The sequence below is a fragment of the Pipistrellus kuhlii genome, unplaced genomic scaffold (genome assembly GCF_014108245.1).
Source record: "Pipistrellus kuhlii isolate mPipKuh1 unplaced genomic scaffold, mPipKuh1.p scaffold_m20_p_25, whole genome shotgun sequence".
NCBI lineage: Eukaryota > Metazoa > Chordata > Mammalia > Chiroptera > Vespertilionidae > Pipistrellus > Pipistrellus kuhlii.
The window spans coordinates 9,233,698-9,247,059 of record NW_023425524.1 but is presented as its reverse complement, the minus strand read 5'-3'; the positions used below and the strand labels follow the sequence as shown (position 1 = coordinate 9,247,059).

The following is a 13,362-nucleotide window of genomic DNA, read 5'->3' as shown; positions in this document are numbered from 1 at the left end:
CTTTCTTTTTTTAAGAATTTTGGCTAGCCCAAACTGGTTTGGCTCAGTGGATAGAGCCTCGACCTGTGGACTGAAAGGTCCCAGGTTCGATTCCGGTCAAAGGCATGTACCTTGGTTGCGGGCACATCCCCAGTAGTGGGTGTGCAAGAGGCAGCTGATCAATGTTTCTTTCTCATCGATGTTTCTAACTCTCTATCCCTCTCTCTTCTTCTCTGTAAAAAATCAATAAAATATATATTTTTTTAAAAAGACTTTTGGCTATTTGGGTCCCCTTGCAATGCCATAAAATTTGGTAATCAGTTTTTTCATTTCTGCAGAAAGAGAAAAAAAGGGGTGTGTGTGTTAGGATTTTGATAGGTTCTGCTTGAATCTCTGTAGATCTCCGAGGAGTACTGACATTTTCACAATACAGGGTGAGACAAAAGTAGGTTTACAATTGTTCATTTGGAAAATAAGACATGAAAAACAATATAAGAACCAAGTCTTGTGTTTTGAGCACTCATAACTGTAAACCTACTTTTGCCCCACCATGTATTGTCTTCCTGTCCATCAACACAGAATAGATGGATTTAGATACTCCTTAATTTCAGCAATTTTTGTAGTTTTCAGTGTACAAGTCTTCTCCTTGGTTACCTTTATTCTTTGAGATTCTGTTGTGAATGGAATTGCCTTAATTCCCTATTTAGAAACACAACTGGTTTCTGTGTGCTGATTTTGTACCCTACGTGAATCTTGCTGAGTTCATTTATTAGCTTTGGCAGCTTTCTCATAATTCTTTGGTATTGTATATACAGGTGGTCCCCGGCTTAGGCTGGTTAGTTTTTGACTTTATGGTGGTGTGGAAGTGACACCCATCCAGGAGAAACTGAACTTCAGATTGTGAATTTGACCTTTTCTCGGGTTAGTGATGTAGCCTGTGATCCTCCCTCCTGGTGCAGAGTGGAGGCAGCCAGCCCCAGCTCCATCACCTCAGACCCGCAGGGTAAACAGCTGGTACTTGCGTGCAGCGCTTTTCAATCAGGAGCCAGTTTTTAACACACGCAATGCTTCACTCCTTAGCCAGAGCACTGCTCTTTTCCATTAGATTGCCAAACAGAAAGATGACAGAAGCCTGCACAACAATAGCTGTCCAGGGGTGAATGCCCTGCATTGAGCCATAAATATATAGATCATTGAATAAGAGTTGAATCACATTGGACACATTGCATAAGAAAGCTGTGTCTGATTGGTTCCTTCTTGGTACCAGAGATCCTTACATACAAGGAGAGGCACCACATTTTTTAAAAAGCCACTTTGGAGCAAAAAGGGATAATTACTATTATTATATGTATTTTTGTAAATCAGTAAAAATTATACCTTTTTGTGTCAGATGTCAAGAAATATATTTTTTGGAGTGCTGCAGAATTTTAGTAATTGCTGTGTGTGCCGTGAGGTGAACAAGGCTGGAAATTGCTGCTTGAGAGCAGAGTCAAAGGCATTTTCCACACACGATGGGTTTGTTGCCATGGGAACCACCGTGAGTCAGGGAGAAGACCACGGGTTCCCACACCTCCTCTCTCAGTGCCTGAAGTCAGGAATGAATACCTTTTACTAGAACCCCTTAAGGAGGCTCTCCGCACTGTAGCTTAGTACAGGAGGCTCAGTGATAATTGTCTTTGAAGTTGCTAAAATAGCAGACAGTACCGGACAGACCCGGCTCACCAGCTCTTTCTGAGGAGGTGGCAATGTGATAGAATGGACCTCGAACTGGATTTTGGAGTTACAATACCCGGACTTCAGGGAATGTAAGCTCAGTGATCTAAGCATCAGATGAAAGAACGAGAGAACAGAGAACCCTATCATGCTGCAGAAAGGACACAGGGTGGGTTAGTATTAACTGAGCCAACGGAAATGAACCGAATTACGTGTGCCATGTGAACGGGAGGACAAAAATCCAGCCTCTCTCTGGATTGGGAGTGAATGCCACAAAGCCAGCGTTAGCCAAACAGGTTAATAGCTAACGGGCTTATTCTGGCCCACGTGCTTTTTCACTGCTCAGTTCCTACCCCTTTCCCACCCTGCTCTGCCCACCCCTATCCTCCCCATCAGGTCCTCTCAGCATAATACACACATTCACGGCTTACAGTAAGCCTCCCTAGGACTCGGATTATTAAACCTAAAGGAATGGATTATTTGAAAAGGGATGGATTCCTAGAGCAAATCCCAGCTACCATGCCAGGCAGACCGGGAGGTCCTTTGAGAGCAGAGAGCCCTTAGGTAGGGACCTGCTTGACTTCCCGACACAGACCGCTCTCTCCTTGTGGGCCCAGACCAGCTTCTGAAGTGTTTTACTTCACGGCAGTGTTTCTCCGCACCCCGGAACCCAAAGAAACGCTCGGAGACACTTGGTTGGTGAAGAGTTTAAGTGACAAGCTTGACCGGTTACCCTCCAGTACAGTTCTCAAGGAAGAGTAGTTACAAGCAGTTGTCCAGACTGTCACATGATTACCTCAGAGGACAGCCAGATGAGTTTCCATGTGTGCGAGAACAATGCTTTCACCACCAGATGGGATTACTCCGACTCATGCAATGAGTGACGATCACACTGTAAGCGGTGCCCTACCTTTCCCAGTTGCGATTTTCATGCCTGTCTCAAGCCCAGACCTCACCATACTCGTGAGCATGCTTCCCCCCTCTCCCCTCCTGGGAAGTGTGAGGACACACCTGGTTCCTCTGAGACCCAACTGGGCCCCTGAGGACCCGGGTGTCGCCTTGGTCCTCTCAGCTCAGCGCCAAGCTTCCCAGGAGACCTTTGGTATGGAGAAGCAGACCCTCGGGGTCCTTAGGACTGCCACAGCGACTCAGAGGGGGGAACAGGAGGAAGCTTTGATTGATCTTCACATAAAACCGTCAGAGACCAGACTCATCAGATTCTCATAACCAGGAGCCAAGGGGGTGACGCAGAAGAGGGGATCCCTCGGGCAGACGCGGTGAAAGTCTTCTGTGGAACCACCTCAGATAGTGCCGTGGACATTTACATATGTTACATACAGCTTGAGTACAAATTCTTAAAATTTATAATAGACCATTAAAATAACCTTCCAATAAAATCAGCCTTATGCATAAAGAATCTAAACTTCAGCATCTCGTATACTTCTAAATAAATATCTTTGATCTATAATCCTTGAAAATATTACAGTTTATGGGTGACACGAGACAGTCAAACAGTATTATGCGTGAAAATCAAACATCAGTTTAAAAATAAACAAGGCTAAAAACACGAGGAACTGAATTGATAGGAAATCAAAGTACGACGTACACAGTAATCAGATACCTACATTGGGAAAACCGAAGGCATGCTCAAAAACACACGTTCAACACAAGTAAAAAGCCCTTCAAAACTCACATAATCCAAATAAATAAGCAGAACACGAGGGTACTGTACCAGCCAGTAACAACGAGGAAGGAGCTCCTCCCTTTTCCTTTCACGTGATTCTGACGGGAAAACATGAAGCAAATGATCACTCGCTGAAAAACTATAATTCATGTTCTGTTTCTTTTAAAACGCTGCCTATGGTATAAAAAGCCACAGCAAGGCTTCGTAAATGATAGACCTTAGAGAAGGAAATGCCACGTGACTGACAGATTTAAACAAAATCCAGACGTTGGCTTGCTTAAGACATGATGGGATTTTTGCTTAATGACCCCATAAAAGGGCCGAATGGAGCCTGTGACATGAACGTACATTCTGACCTCGGAACGCATGATCTGGGAACACTGGGTTATGTGGTGATTTCATTTCATTTGCCAAAGTTGTTTTTGTTTTTTTTTAACATAAGGCCAGGATGAAGAGCGGGAACTGGCATCGCATGATCTTTGCATTTTAGTTCTTAAGACTCAGAACCTAACAGGTGCTCCATGAGTGTTTGCCAGACTGAGTCCCGCATTCATCACACTCCACGAGGTGTCGAATCCACGATCACACCGCCGGCCTGAGACTCAGGGAGCGCTTTCATTTCTCCTCCGGGTCTGTAATTAATTCCCGGCTTGTTAATCACGTTAATTGTCGCAGATCTGTCCCAGTGTCCCATTTCAGGGCCGAGGTCTCTACAACCCATTCAACCTGCTCTGAGGAGTTTGTGCCTGCACATCTATCGTCAAGGTAGAAGAATAAAGGTCATTTGTTGTTGTTGTTGTGCGTTGGGTATTTGCTATGATGAACCGGAACACATGCTCGCACCCGCGCACACGCACGTACACACCACCGGTCCACAGACGGAGAACAGAACGTGTGAACGACGCACAGAGCCCACGGCGCTCCGGGCTAACGGAACACACACGACGCCGAAGGGGACGCCTTCTGATCACACCCACACTTATTGCGTGACGGCCGGAAGCGCTGCCTTGGGGCCAGCTAGAGGAGCCCGGTGTCCTCGGAGGGTTGGCTGGACGGGACAGCTGAAGACACGTGGCTGCGACCTCAGGGCAGCCGCTGCGGAGGCCGCAGCAGGGCCTGGGGTGCTCCCCGCAGGTCTTCCCGCACCCACTGCGCAGTCCACTCTGCTTCCTGCGCCGATGGTTCCGAGCCCCCCAGGATCGGAGCCTCGGAAGCTCTTTGCTGCTGACCTCGGGTCTTCAGCCGTTCCACAACTCCCCAAATAAAAGCTTCTCTCCGGTCCCGGCCGCCCCGTGCGGGCCCGCCGGGCGCTAGGAGAGGTAGACCCAGTGCTTCAGCCCCGCCACACCCCGCAGCAGCTTCGAGTAGTAGAAGTCCACGTTGAGGGCGAAGTCCGTGCACACGGGGGACGCCAGGTCCCCGAAGGCGCAGTACAGCGCCGTGCCCCCGACGCTGAGGAGGACCGTGGCTATGCACAGCAGGACCAGCAAGAGGCAGGAGCCGCTGCCAGGCTCATCTGCGAACGGGAGAACAGAGGGGGGTTAGGCCGCACGAACGGAAACCCGGGCGCCCCCGGTCTTCTCCGATGAAGATCAGGTGTTTCTGAGTCCTCTCGGGACAGACAGACATGTGGACGGAAAGCCAAGGCACTCCCGTTCTGCAAGCGCCTGCTGATTGGCCGCCGTACAGGATGCCCCCTGCAGCCCGGCAACGCTCCACTTAAAAGCAGCTCCTCTCCGAGACCCGTTTGGCTCAGTGGATAGAGCGTCGGTCTACGGACTGAAAGGTCCCGGGTAAGATTCCGGTCAAGGGCATGTGCCTTGGTTGCGGGCACATCCCCAGTAGGGTGTGCAGGAGGCAGCTGGTTGATGTTTCTCTCATCATCGATGTTTCTAGCTCTCTATCCTTCTCTCTTCCTCCCTGTGAAAAATCGATAAAAATATATATATTTAAAAAAAAAAAAGCAGCTCCTCTGCACAATGACCATGAACACTTCCATAAAAAAGAAGAAAGGCAGTGCTTCTTTGGGAATAGAGCCTCCTGCACGCCTCCACTGACAGGAATGTATCTTTCCATATTTTCCTTCATAGTCCTATAAACTAGAGGCCCGGTGCACAAATTCGTGCGCAAGTGGGGTCCAGCCATCCTGCCCCAAGATGGGGGAGGGGCCGTGGAAAGTTGTTCTGGTCATTCCATCATTCCGGTTGCTTGGCTTTTACATGTGTGATAGTTTACTTATAAACATGTGTTTGCTTTATCTACACGAATGGAAACACTGTGCAGAGGCCCCAGCGGCTGCTGAGCACGGGCGATGAGACCTGGTCTAAGATGAGGGTGAACCAGGATGTTAGCTCTGAACCCGGGTTCCTCCGGGGAGGGGGGCCATTCAGGGCCCATTAGAGCACACAGAATTACGCATCTTATCTGGGGAAGAAAGTGGGAGTTACAGGCAAGGTGCAGAGCTAAAACGAGGGGCGGGAACAGATTATTCCCAAGACTCCTGATTGTATGAGTCTAGAAACCTCCCTCACTTTGTGCCATACTTAGCAAGTGTATGTACATGCGCACACTGTGCTTTTATGAACAGGAGAAGGTTTTGGCTCTCTTTCCACTCACTCTTATTTGCCTTTGGGAAACCTTGCATCTGCCTAGCGGCCCAGGAGGAAAGTCCAACAACAGCAACCGTGTTAAATTGCTGCCCTTAAGGGAGACTTCCTTCTGTGGAGTCAAGAAATCACTGAAGAACCCTTACTGGTTTGGCTCAGTGGATAGAGCATCGGCCTGCGGACTGAAAGGTCCCAGGTTCGATTCCAGTCAAGGGCATGTATCTTGGTTTTGGGCACATACCTAGTAGGGAGTGTGCAGGAGGCAGCTGATAGATGAGTCTTTCTCATCGATCTCTCTAACTCTCTATCCCTTTCCCTTCTTCTCTGTAAAAAAAAATCAATTATATACATACGTATATATCTATATCTATATCTATATATCTATATATCTAAATCTATATCTATCTATCTATATAAATATATATACATATATATAAGTGTGTGTGTGTAAAGAAATCACTGATGAGAATAAACTTGTGATCCATAAACGTTTCCCACACATATGAAATAGGAGAATTAACTGCTGCTGAAAAGAAGACAGAAGTAGCAGTCTCACTGAAACCTGTTTGGCTCAGTGGATAGAGTGTCAGCCTGTGGACTGAAAGGTCCCAGGTTTGATTCTCGTCAAGGGCATGTACCTTGGTTGCGGGCACATCCCCAGTAGGGGGTGTACAAGAGGCAGCTTATTGATGATTCTCTCTCTTTGATGTTTCTAACTCTCTATCTCTCTCTCTCTCTTCCTCTCTGTAAAAAATTAATAAAATATATATATTTTAAAAAGAATAAAATGTAAGATATTAAAAAAAAAAAGTAGCAGCACCCTCACTAAGAAACCCAACAACACACCAAACAAGTTAATAGCAATGAGCTCTGAACACCAAGCCCTGCCTGTGGGGTCGGAAGGACAGGAGATGAATTTTGCAACCTGTTCCCTTATCTGAGCAAACACAACGCTTAGGAATCGTTTAAGAACCGATGACAGTCCCGTTCTCTGCTTCCTTCGAGAAGATAAAACAGCTGCGCCCCCGTATTCTTTCACAGATCCCGCTACCTCCCTTGGGGCACTGCCTCATTCCCAGCAGACACGGGGAGTGGCCCTGTGTCAGACAGGCGCTGGGCGGTACCCACCCTGGTCCAAGTTGTCGTCTATTTCCTGGAACCGCACTCTCCGCTTGGCCGGCTTCTGCGGCATGTGGGCGGGGCCTCCCACGGCGTCATTCCTCTTCTTCAGTATGGAGACCAGGCCCGCGGCAGGAACCACCTGGCAGGGCGACAGGAACCACTCGTTCAATCAGGTGGGCAATGCTCGTGGCATTTTCCATGTAACGGCAGCCAGGCTCATGCAATTCAATGGGCGTTTGAATTTCTATTATGGATGTAAAATCACAGTTCATCATCGAAATGGGACAGAATATGATCAGTTCTACGCCGACGATGGCTGAGTATTTCTAAAGCTCTGAACTGGCTCAGGGCCAGGCAGCACAGAGGCAGCGGGCCGAGGCCAGACCAGGCCCCTTAACCGCCCCTCTCCCTGCCACGTACCCTGTACGATCACTTACAACCCTTCGTTGCTTAGTCATTCGTGCTGGGTTTTGCTTTGTAACAGAGGCTGGTAATCTACCGCTGCGTTTTCCATTTATAGGTAATTTCAAAGAAATAAGCACGAGGGACTCAAAATGTATCTGATACCCACTTTCAACATCACGACCAGTGCTGCCCTCAGTTCCTCAGGGAGTGACGCATTTGCTAAGGAATGCTTGATGCTCAGAGTATCCCAAGGATTCTCTTCCAGACTCTCAGAGCCAGTTAGTTACTCTGGGCTGGTTACTTGGTAGGTAGTGTGCACAGGCTGGCAAACCATGGCCGTCGGCCAAAGGCCCTCTGCCTATTTTAAAAAATATATATTTTATAGATTTTCCACAGAGAGGAAGGAAGAGGGATAGAGAGCTAGAAATGTCGATGAGAGAGAAACATCGACCAGCTGCCTCCTGCACACCCCTTACTGGGGATGTGCCCGCAACCAATGTACATGCCCTTGACTGGAATCGAACCTGGATCCTTCAGTCTGCAGGCCGACGCTCTATCCACTGAGCCAAACCGGTTTCAGCCCCTCTGCCTATTTGAATGCAATAATTCAATTGGGACACAGCCATTCACTCACAGCTGCTTCTGGGCCACCATGGCAGAACTGAGTGTTTGCATCAGACCCCAAAGTCTAAAGTGTTGACTTCCTGGCCCCTCAAAAACAAGTCTGCTGCCTAATAACTCTTCAGACTCACCACCCTTCCCCCTTTCCCCCGTTTCCTCTGGTTTGCACTTGGGATCCCTCTCTCCTGCCTCCACCCCACCCCTCCCCTTACATAAGAGCAAAGACAGAAACAAAAACCTGAGCCATTAGGAGCGACCAGGCTCTGCAGGACAGGGAGGGGGAGGAAGGGGCCAGGTGGAGCCAGGCAGAAGCGGAAGGCCTTGGCGAGGTCCCTGGCAGCAGGCTGGTCCACAGGTCAGCCTGCCAGCCGCCTGCCTGGGCAGCTGCGGATGATGGCACAGGTGGGCATTGTGGGCCTCACACTGCAGAGGCCAGCGGCTCGCTGGCTTCAGGTCCCTGTGAGTGAGGATGCAAGCCTGTAATCTCAGTCAGCTGGTCGATGGCCTCAATACCCACACGAGCTCCAGGTCCAGCCGGATAATGTACTCTGCGTAAGCATTACAGATCCTGCCTGTTCTTTTTATAACTCAAGGCTTTTAGGGCCAAACAACTCTATAGTCTCTCCTGGGCATTCCTGAACACGGGCCAATAGAATCTATTATCTCAAAAAAAAAAAAAAAAAATCGATGTTAGCCATTTATTCTTTTTATAGGAAACATGTACTTCAGATGATGTCTTTGTGAGGAAACGAAAGAACTTTGGTGACATGATTATGGTAAGTACAGATATGCAAGGAGCAGCCTTTCCAATCTTCTTTTGTTTTTTTAATTAATTAATTAATTTTTTTGATATATTTATTGATTTTCCACAGAGAGGAAGGGAGAGGGATAGAGCTAGAAACGTTGATGAGAGAGAAACATCAACCAGCTGCCTCCTGCACACTCCCCACTGGGGATGTGCCCGCAAGCAATGTACATGCCCTTTGACCGGAATCGAATCTGGGACCCCTCAGTCCGCAGGCCGACGCTCTATCCACTGAGCCACACCGGTTTGGGCCAATCTCATTTTAGACAGCAACATTCAAGAGCCCCTTCAGACAGCACAGAAAGCAGTTTGACAGGCTCCCGCTAAAACAGAGCGGGAAATAGTCCTAATGGCTTCCTTAAGAGCCAGAGGAGGAGAACTGAAATTAGCTTAATGAGCGCATTACTGCTGCAGACGATATTCCTGCTTTTAGTAAATGTAAAAAGAACGAGTTTTCGTGGACTACTTCCTCCATAAAATAAAGCCGTACAGTTATCACCAACAGTGAGCCCACATTCCACAGGCGTTTTCAGGCTGCTTTAATTCCTCAGAATAATCAATCCCGCATGAGCCCCGGAATGCCATGAATGCTACCTGTATACCCCTGCGATGGGAACTTTGGACCTGTAACTGCAAGCTGTAAGTCAAAAGACATTGCAGATATGAAGGAAGGAATGTCGAAAGAATGAGGAGAACTTTGGAAATCATCTGGAAAGACAGAATGTGCTTCCAAGAGAAGCCAGCCGGTCCCAGGGCAGCCGCTGCTGGTCCCACTGGGCCTCAGCTGGGTGTCTGGCTCTGAATGTCATGTCTAAGCGGCCCCACCTTATGTACTATGGGTGGCAATGAACTTTGGCAACTTCTTTAAAGAGGGAAGAAGTCAAATGTGAGAAATTACAGTTGGGTGGGATGGGCCAACATTTTGACACTCTACCCCACCAACCCTTTATTCTTTTTTTTTTTTTAAACATATTTTATTGACTTTTTTTCAGAGAAGAAGGGAGAGGGATAGAGAGTTAGAAACATCAATGAGAGAGAAACATCGATCAGCCGTTTCCTGCATACCCCCTACTGGGGATGTGCCCACAACCCAGGCACATACCCTCGACCGGAATCGAACCCATGACCCTTCAGTCCACAGGCCGACACTCTATCTACTGAGCCAAACCAGTTTAGGCTACCCTTTATTCTTGATTAAAAATCTAATACAGCCTACTTAAAAAAATTTTTAAATATACTTTTATTGATTACAGAGAAAGAGAGAAAGAGAGAGAGAGAGAGAGAGAGAGAGAGAGAGAGAGAGAGAGAGAGAAAGAGAGAGAGAGAAACATCAATGATGAGAGAGAACCATTGATTGGCTGCCTCCTGCACACCCCACACTGGAGATCATGTGCCCTGACCGGGAATTGAACTGTGTCCTTCTGGTTCGTAGGTCGACGCTCAACCACAGCCCTGCCGGCCGGGCACCTACATTCTTCCCCACCAAAGCCTGCTGTCAGCAGCACAGCATGTTCTTTCCATTACTGCCTTCCGGTGCTGCTCAGGGATCTTCTCCAGGGTTCTCGCTGTGTCCTTTCCTACTCCCTCCGGCCCTTCAGTCTACGGACAGGGGACAGGGAGGGAGCAGCCAAGCTCAGGCATCGGAGATGCAAGCCAAGGAGGAAACTCTCAGGATAGGGCTGGGCCTTTCTGTTCTGGCCTGAGTTTTAGGCCGAGGTCTTAGAAGCTACGCCAAGGACAGAAATTCCTACCTACCGCACCACGGCAGTCAGACAGGAGTTCAAGGCCTGACTTTGGTAGATTTTTCCTTAATTCTCTGGGAGCAGGGAAGCCAAAACAAGGTCTCACTATTACCCTGTTTCCCCGAAAATAAGACAGTGTCTTATATTAATTAATTTTTTCTCCCACAGTTGCGCTAGGTCTTATTTTCAGGGATGTCTTATCTTTCCATGCTCTAGGTCTTATTTTCGGAGGATGTCTTATTTTCGGGGAAACACGGTAGTTTGAGGTCTCCCTCAAAGGACTGCCGCACATTTCTGTAAGCAGGAGGTAAGCTGATTTAGGGCACACAGAAATGTGTCTCCTCCAAACTACTCTAAAAAACCCCCCACAAACATCTCTATGCCCCCTGTTACCATAATGTTGACATAAAAGACTAAGAATTTTTAAATCTCAAAAAATAATAAACCTTTATAAACTAAATTTGGATTTTTCTACTTGTACCCAAACAAAATAGACCAAGTCCTTCCTTCCATTATGAACTAAAAGCACGTGTGAGCTGTAATGAACAAAACTGTCGCTGGTGGTATTTACTCTACGAATAAGTGCAGAATTCAACCAAAACAACACATCTTATTGCATTTGCTAATAAACAGTTCTTCTGCACTTCCCCTCAGACGTCAATGATGACCTCAAACAGCATTTTAAGAATGAAATGGTTGCGAAAACAAAATTATCTCACGTTTCTATGGGTACTGTAAATCCTATTGTGACAAAGCAAGCAGTCAGAGGTCTTGGGGTTAGAACTGCCTCCTCACAAAATTGAAGAAAGTAGATGTCAAATAATATCCTTTCAGTGAGCTAGGCTTTCCTCAGTCCAGCACCTCAAGGCTGGTAAATTTTGAACACAAACATGTGTGGCGTCTGACTAACTCGAGAATTAACATTCGTTAGCCCGTTACCAACAGCCTCCATGCCCGTTGTCTCACTGCAGGAGCCACGTGAAGTTTACCACTATCATTCTGCACTGGAGGAACCCGTGATGCTCTCTGCCTGCTCCTTTAGCTACGGCTCTCGCCCTAGCCGGTGTGGCTTAGTGGCTAGGTCGTCGGCCTGTAGACTGAAGGGTCCCAGGTTCGACTGCAGTCAAAGGCACATGCCCAGGTTGCTGGCTCGATCCCCAGAGTGGGCCATACTGAAGGCAGTCAATCAGTGATTCTCTCTCATCATTGACATTTCTCTCTCCCTCTCCCTTTCTCTGTAAAATCAATAAAAATAAAGTAAAAAATATACGGGCTCTACAGTAAGACCTACAATTCAGTGAACATATACTTTATGTAAAGACATTCACATACTGTGTCACACTGAATGCCGATGGCTCTCATTCAGCAGTAGCAGCGCCCCCTGTAGGGGGAAGAGCCAGGCTGAGAGAGCCCAGGTGACATGCTTCAAATGTGTCGCAGCGGCTACTGGCAGAGTTTGAGCCAAACTCAAGATTAAACCTCTGGCCATCTTCCCGATGTGAAAAAGGTCTGATCTGTAATGACTATCAGAGCTTTGCTTATCCTGACGGACTCACTGCTCAGCATGACACATACTCTCAGGATGCACCCGTGCTGTCACAAATGGCAGTATTTCTTTTTGTGACATAAAAGGCCAGGAGTCATAGTATTTAGCTCACGTGTGGGTTATGCACAGAAAGCAACAAGGGGAGGAACAGCACAAACAGAAACTCACGGAAGGAGGAAACAGTTTGGTGGTTACCAAAGCGGAAGAGGACTAGGCAGAGGTAGTAGCTGCTCAATAAACATGCCAACGAGTAAATGGATACACAGGTAAGCAATTTACAGACAGACGGCACCTACCTGTGTTTTCTTGGATAACATGTGTGTTCTGTAACAAGAAAGGTTATAGCTAGACAGGACTTTGGGAGGAATGGGCTGAAGCCACTCCCTCTTTTGAAGCCCAGCGGCGTAGTTTGGAGAGAATAAACATTATGGACTTCAGTGATCGGGGGATGGTGGCAGCAGCTGGCAGTTACTGAGGACTGACCACGAGCCAGGCACGCCCTGGGCCCTCTACGTGCTGAAAAGGCGTGACCTAGACCCTGAGGAAGTCAGTGTAAGAAGGGAGGTCACCGCCCCAGAACAGAGCGACACGGAGGTGAAGGTCAGAGGTGGCAGCACACAAGGTGCAGCTGGAGGCTGCACAGGAGAGACGCTGGGAAGGCAGTAGCCAGAGGACCGCGTCCTGAATACCACGCCGTGTAGTACAGCCTCTGTCCCGCAGCCGAACGGTGTTGTGGGGAGAGACTGACAAGGCAAACAGTATTGTCCAGCAGAAGTTTAACGGACAGTGTGTGTGAGACCGAGACCCTCAGGGGTGCTGTTCCCCTGCAGTTTTATGAAGCTGGAAACCCCTAGACAAGGGTGGGAACCTTCTCCTTATCACTCTACCACTAACTCGGTTCACTCACTTAAAATAAATAAATAAATTAATTTAAAAAAATATATATATATTTATTGATTTTTTTACAGAGAGAAAGGGAGATGGATAGAGAGTTAGAAACATCGATGAGAGAGAATCATCGACCAGCTGCCTCCTGCACACTCCCTACTGGGGATGTGCCCGCAACCAAGGTACATGCCCTTGACCGGAATTGAACCTGGGACCCTTGGGTCCGCAGGCCGAGGCTCTATCCACTGAGC

General features: G+C 47.9%; 1 protein-coding gene across 1 annotated transcript in view; it reads right to left on the bottom strand.

Moving 5' to 3' along the window:
• Nucleotides 1-2,387: 2,387 nt before the first annotated feature.
• The window catches only part of CNST (consortin, connexin sorting protein), an 80,685-nt gene continuing 69,710 nt past the window's right edge, over nucleotides 2,388-13,362 (bottom strand). Inside the window, exons 10-11 of the mRNA XM_045587136.1 lie at nucleotides 7,111-7,243; nucleotides 2,388-4,892 (exon numbers count right to left, since the gene is read on the bottom strand). Coding sequence (XP_045443092.1) covers nucleotides 4,687-4,892; nucleotides 7,111-7,243 — 339 coding nt within the window. The 3' untranslated portion in view covers nucleotides 2,388-4,686. The remainder of the gene's footprint in view (nucleotides 4,893-7,110; nucleotides 7,244-13,362) is intronic.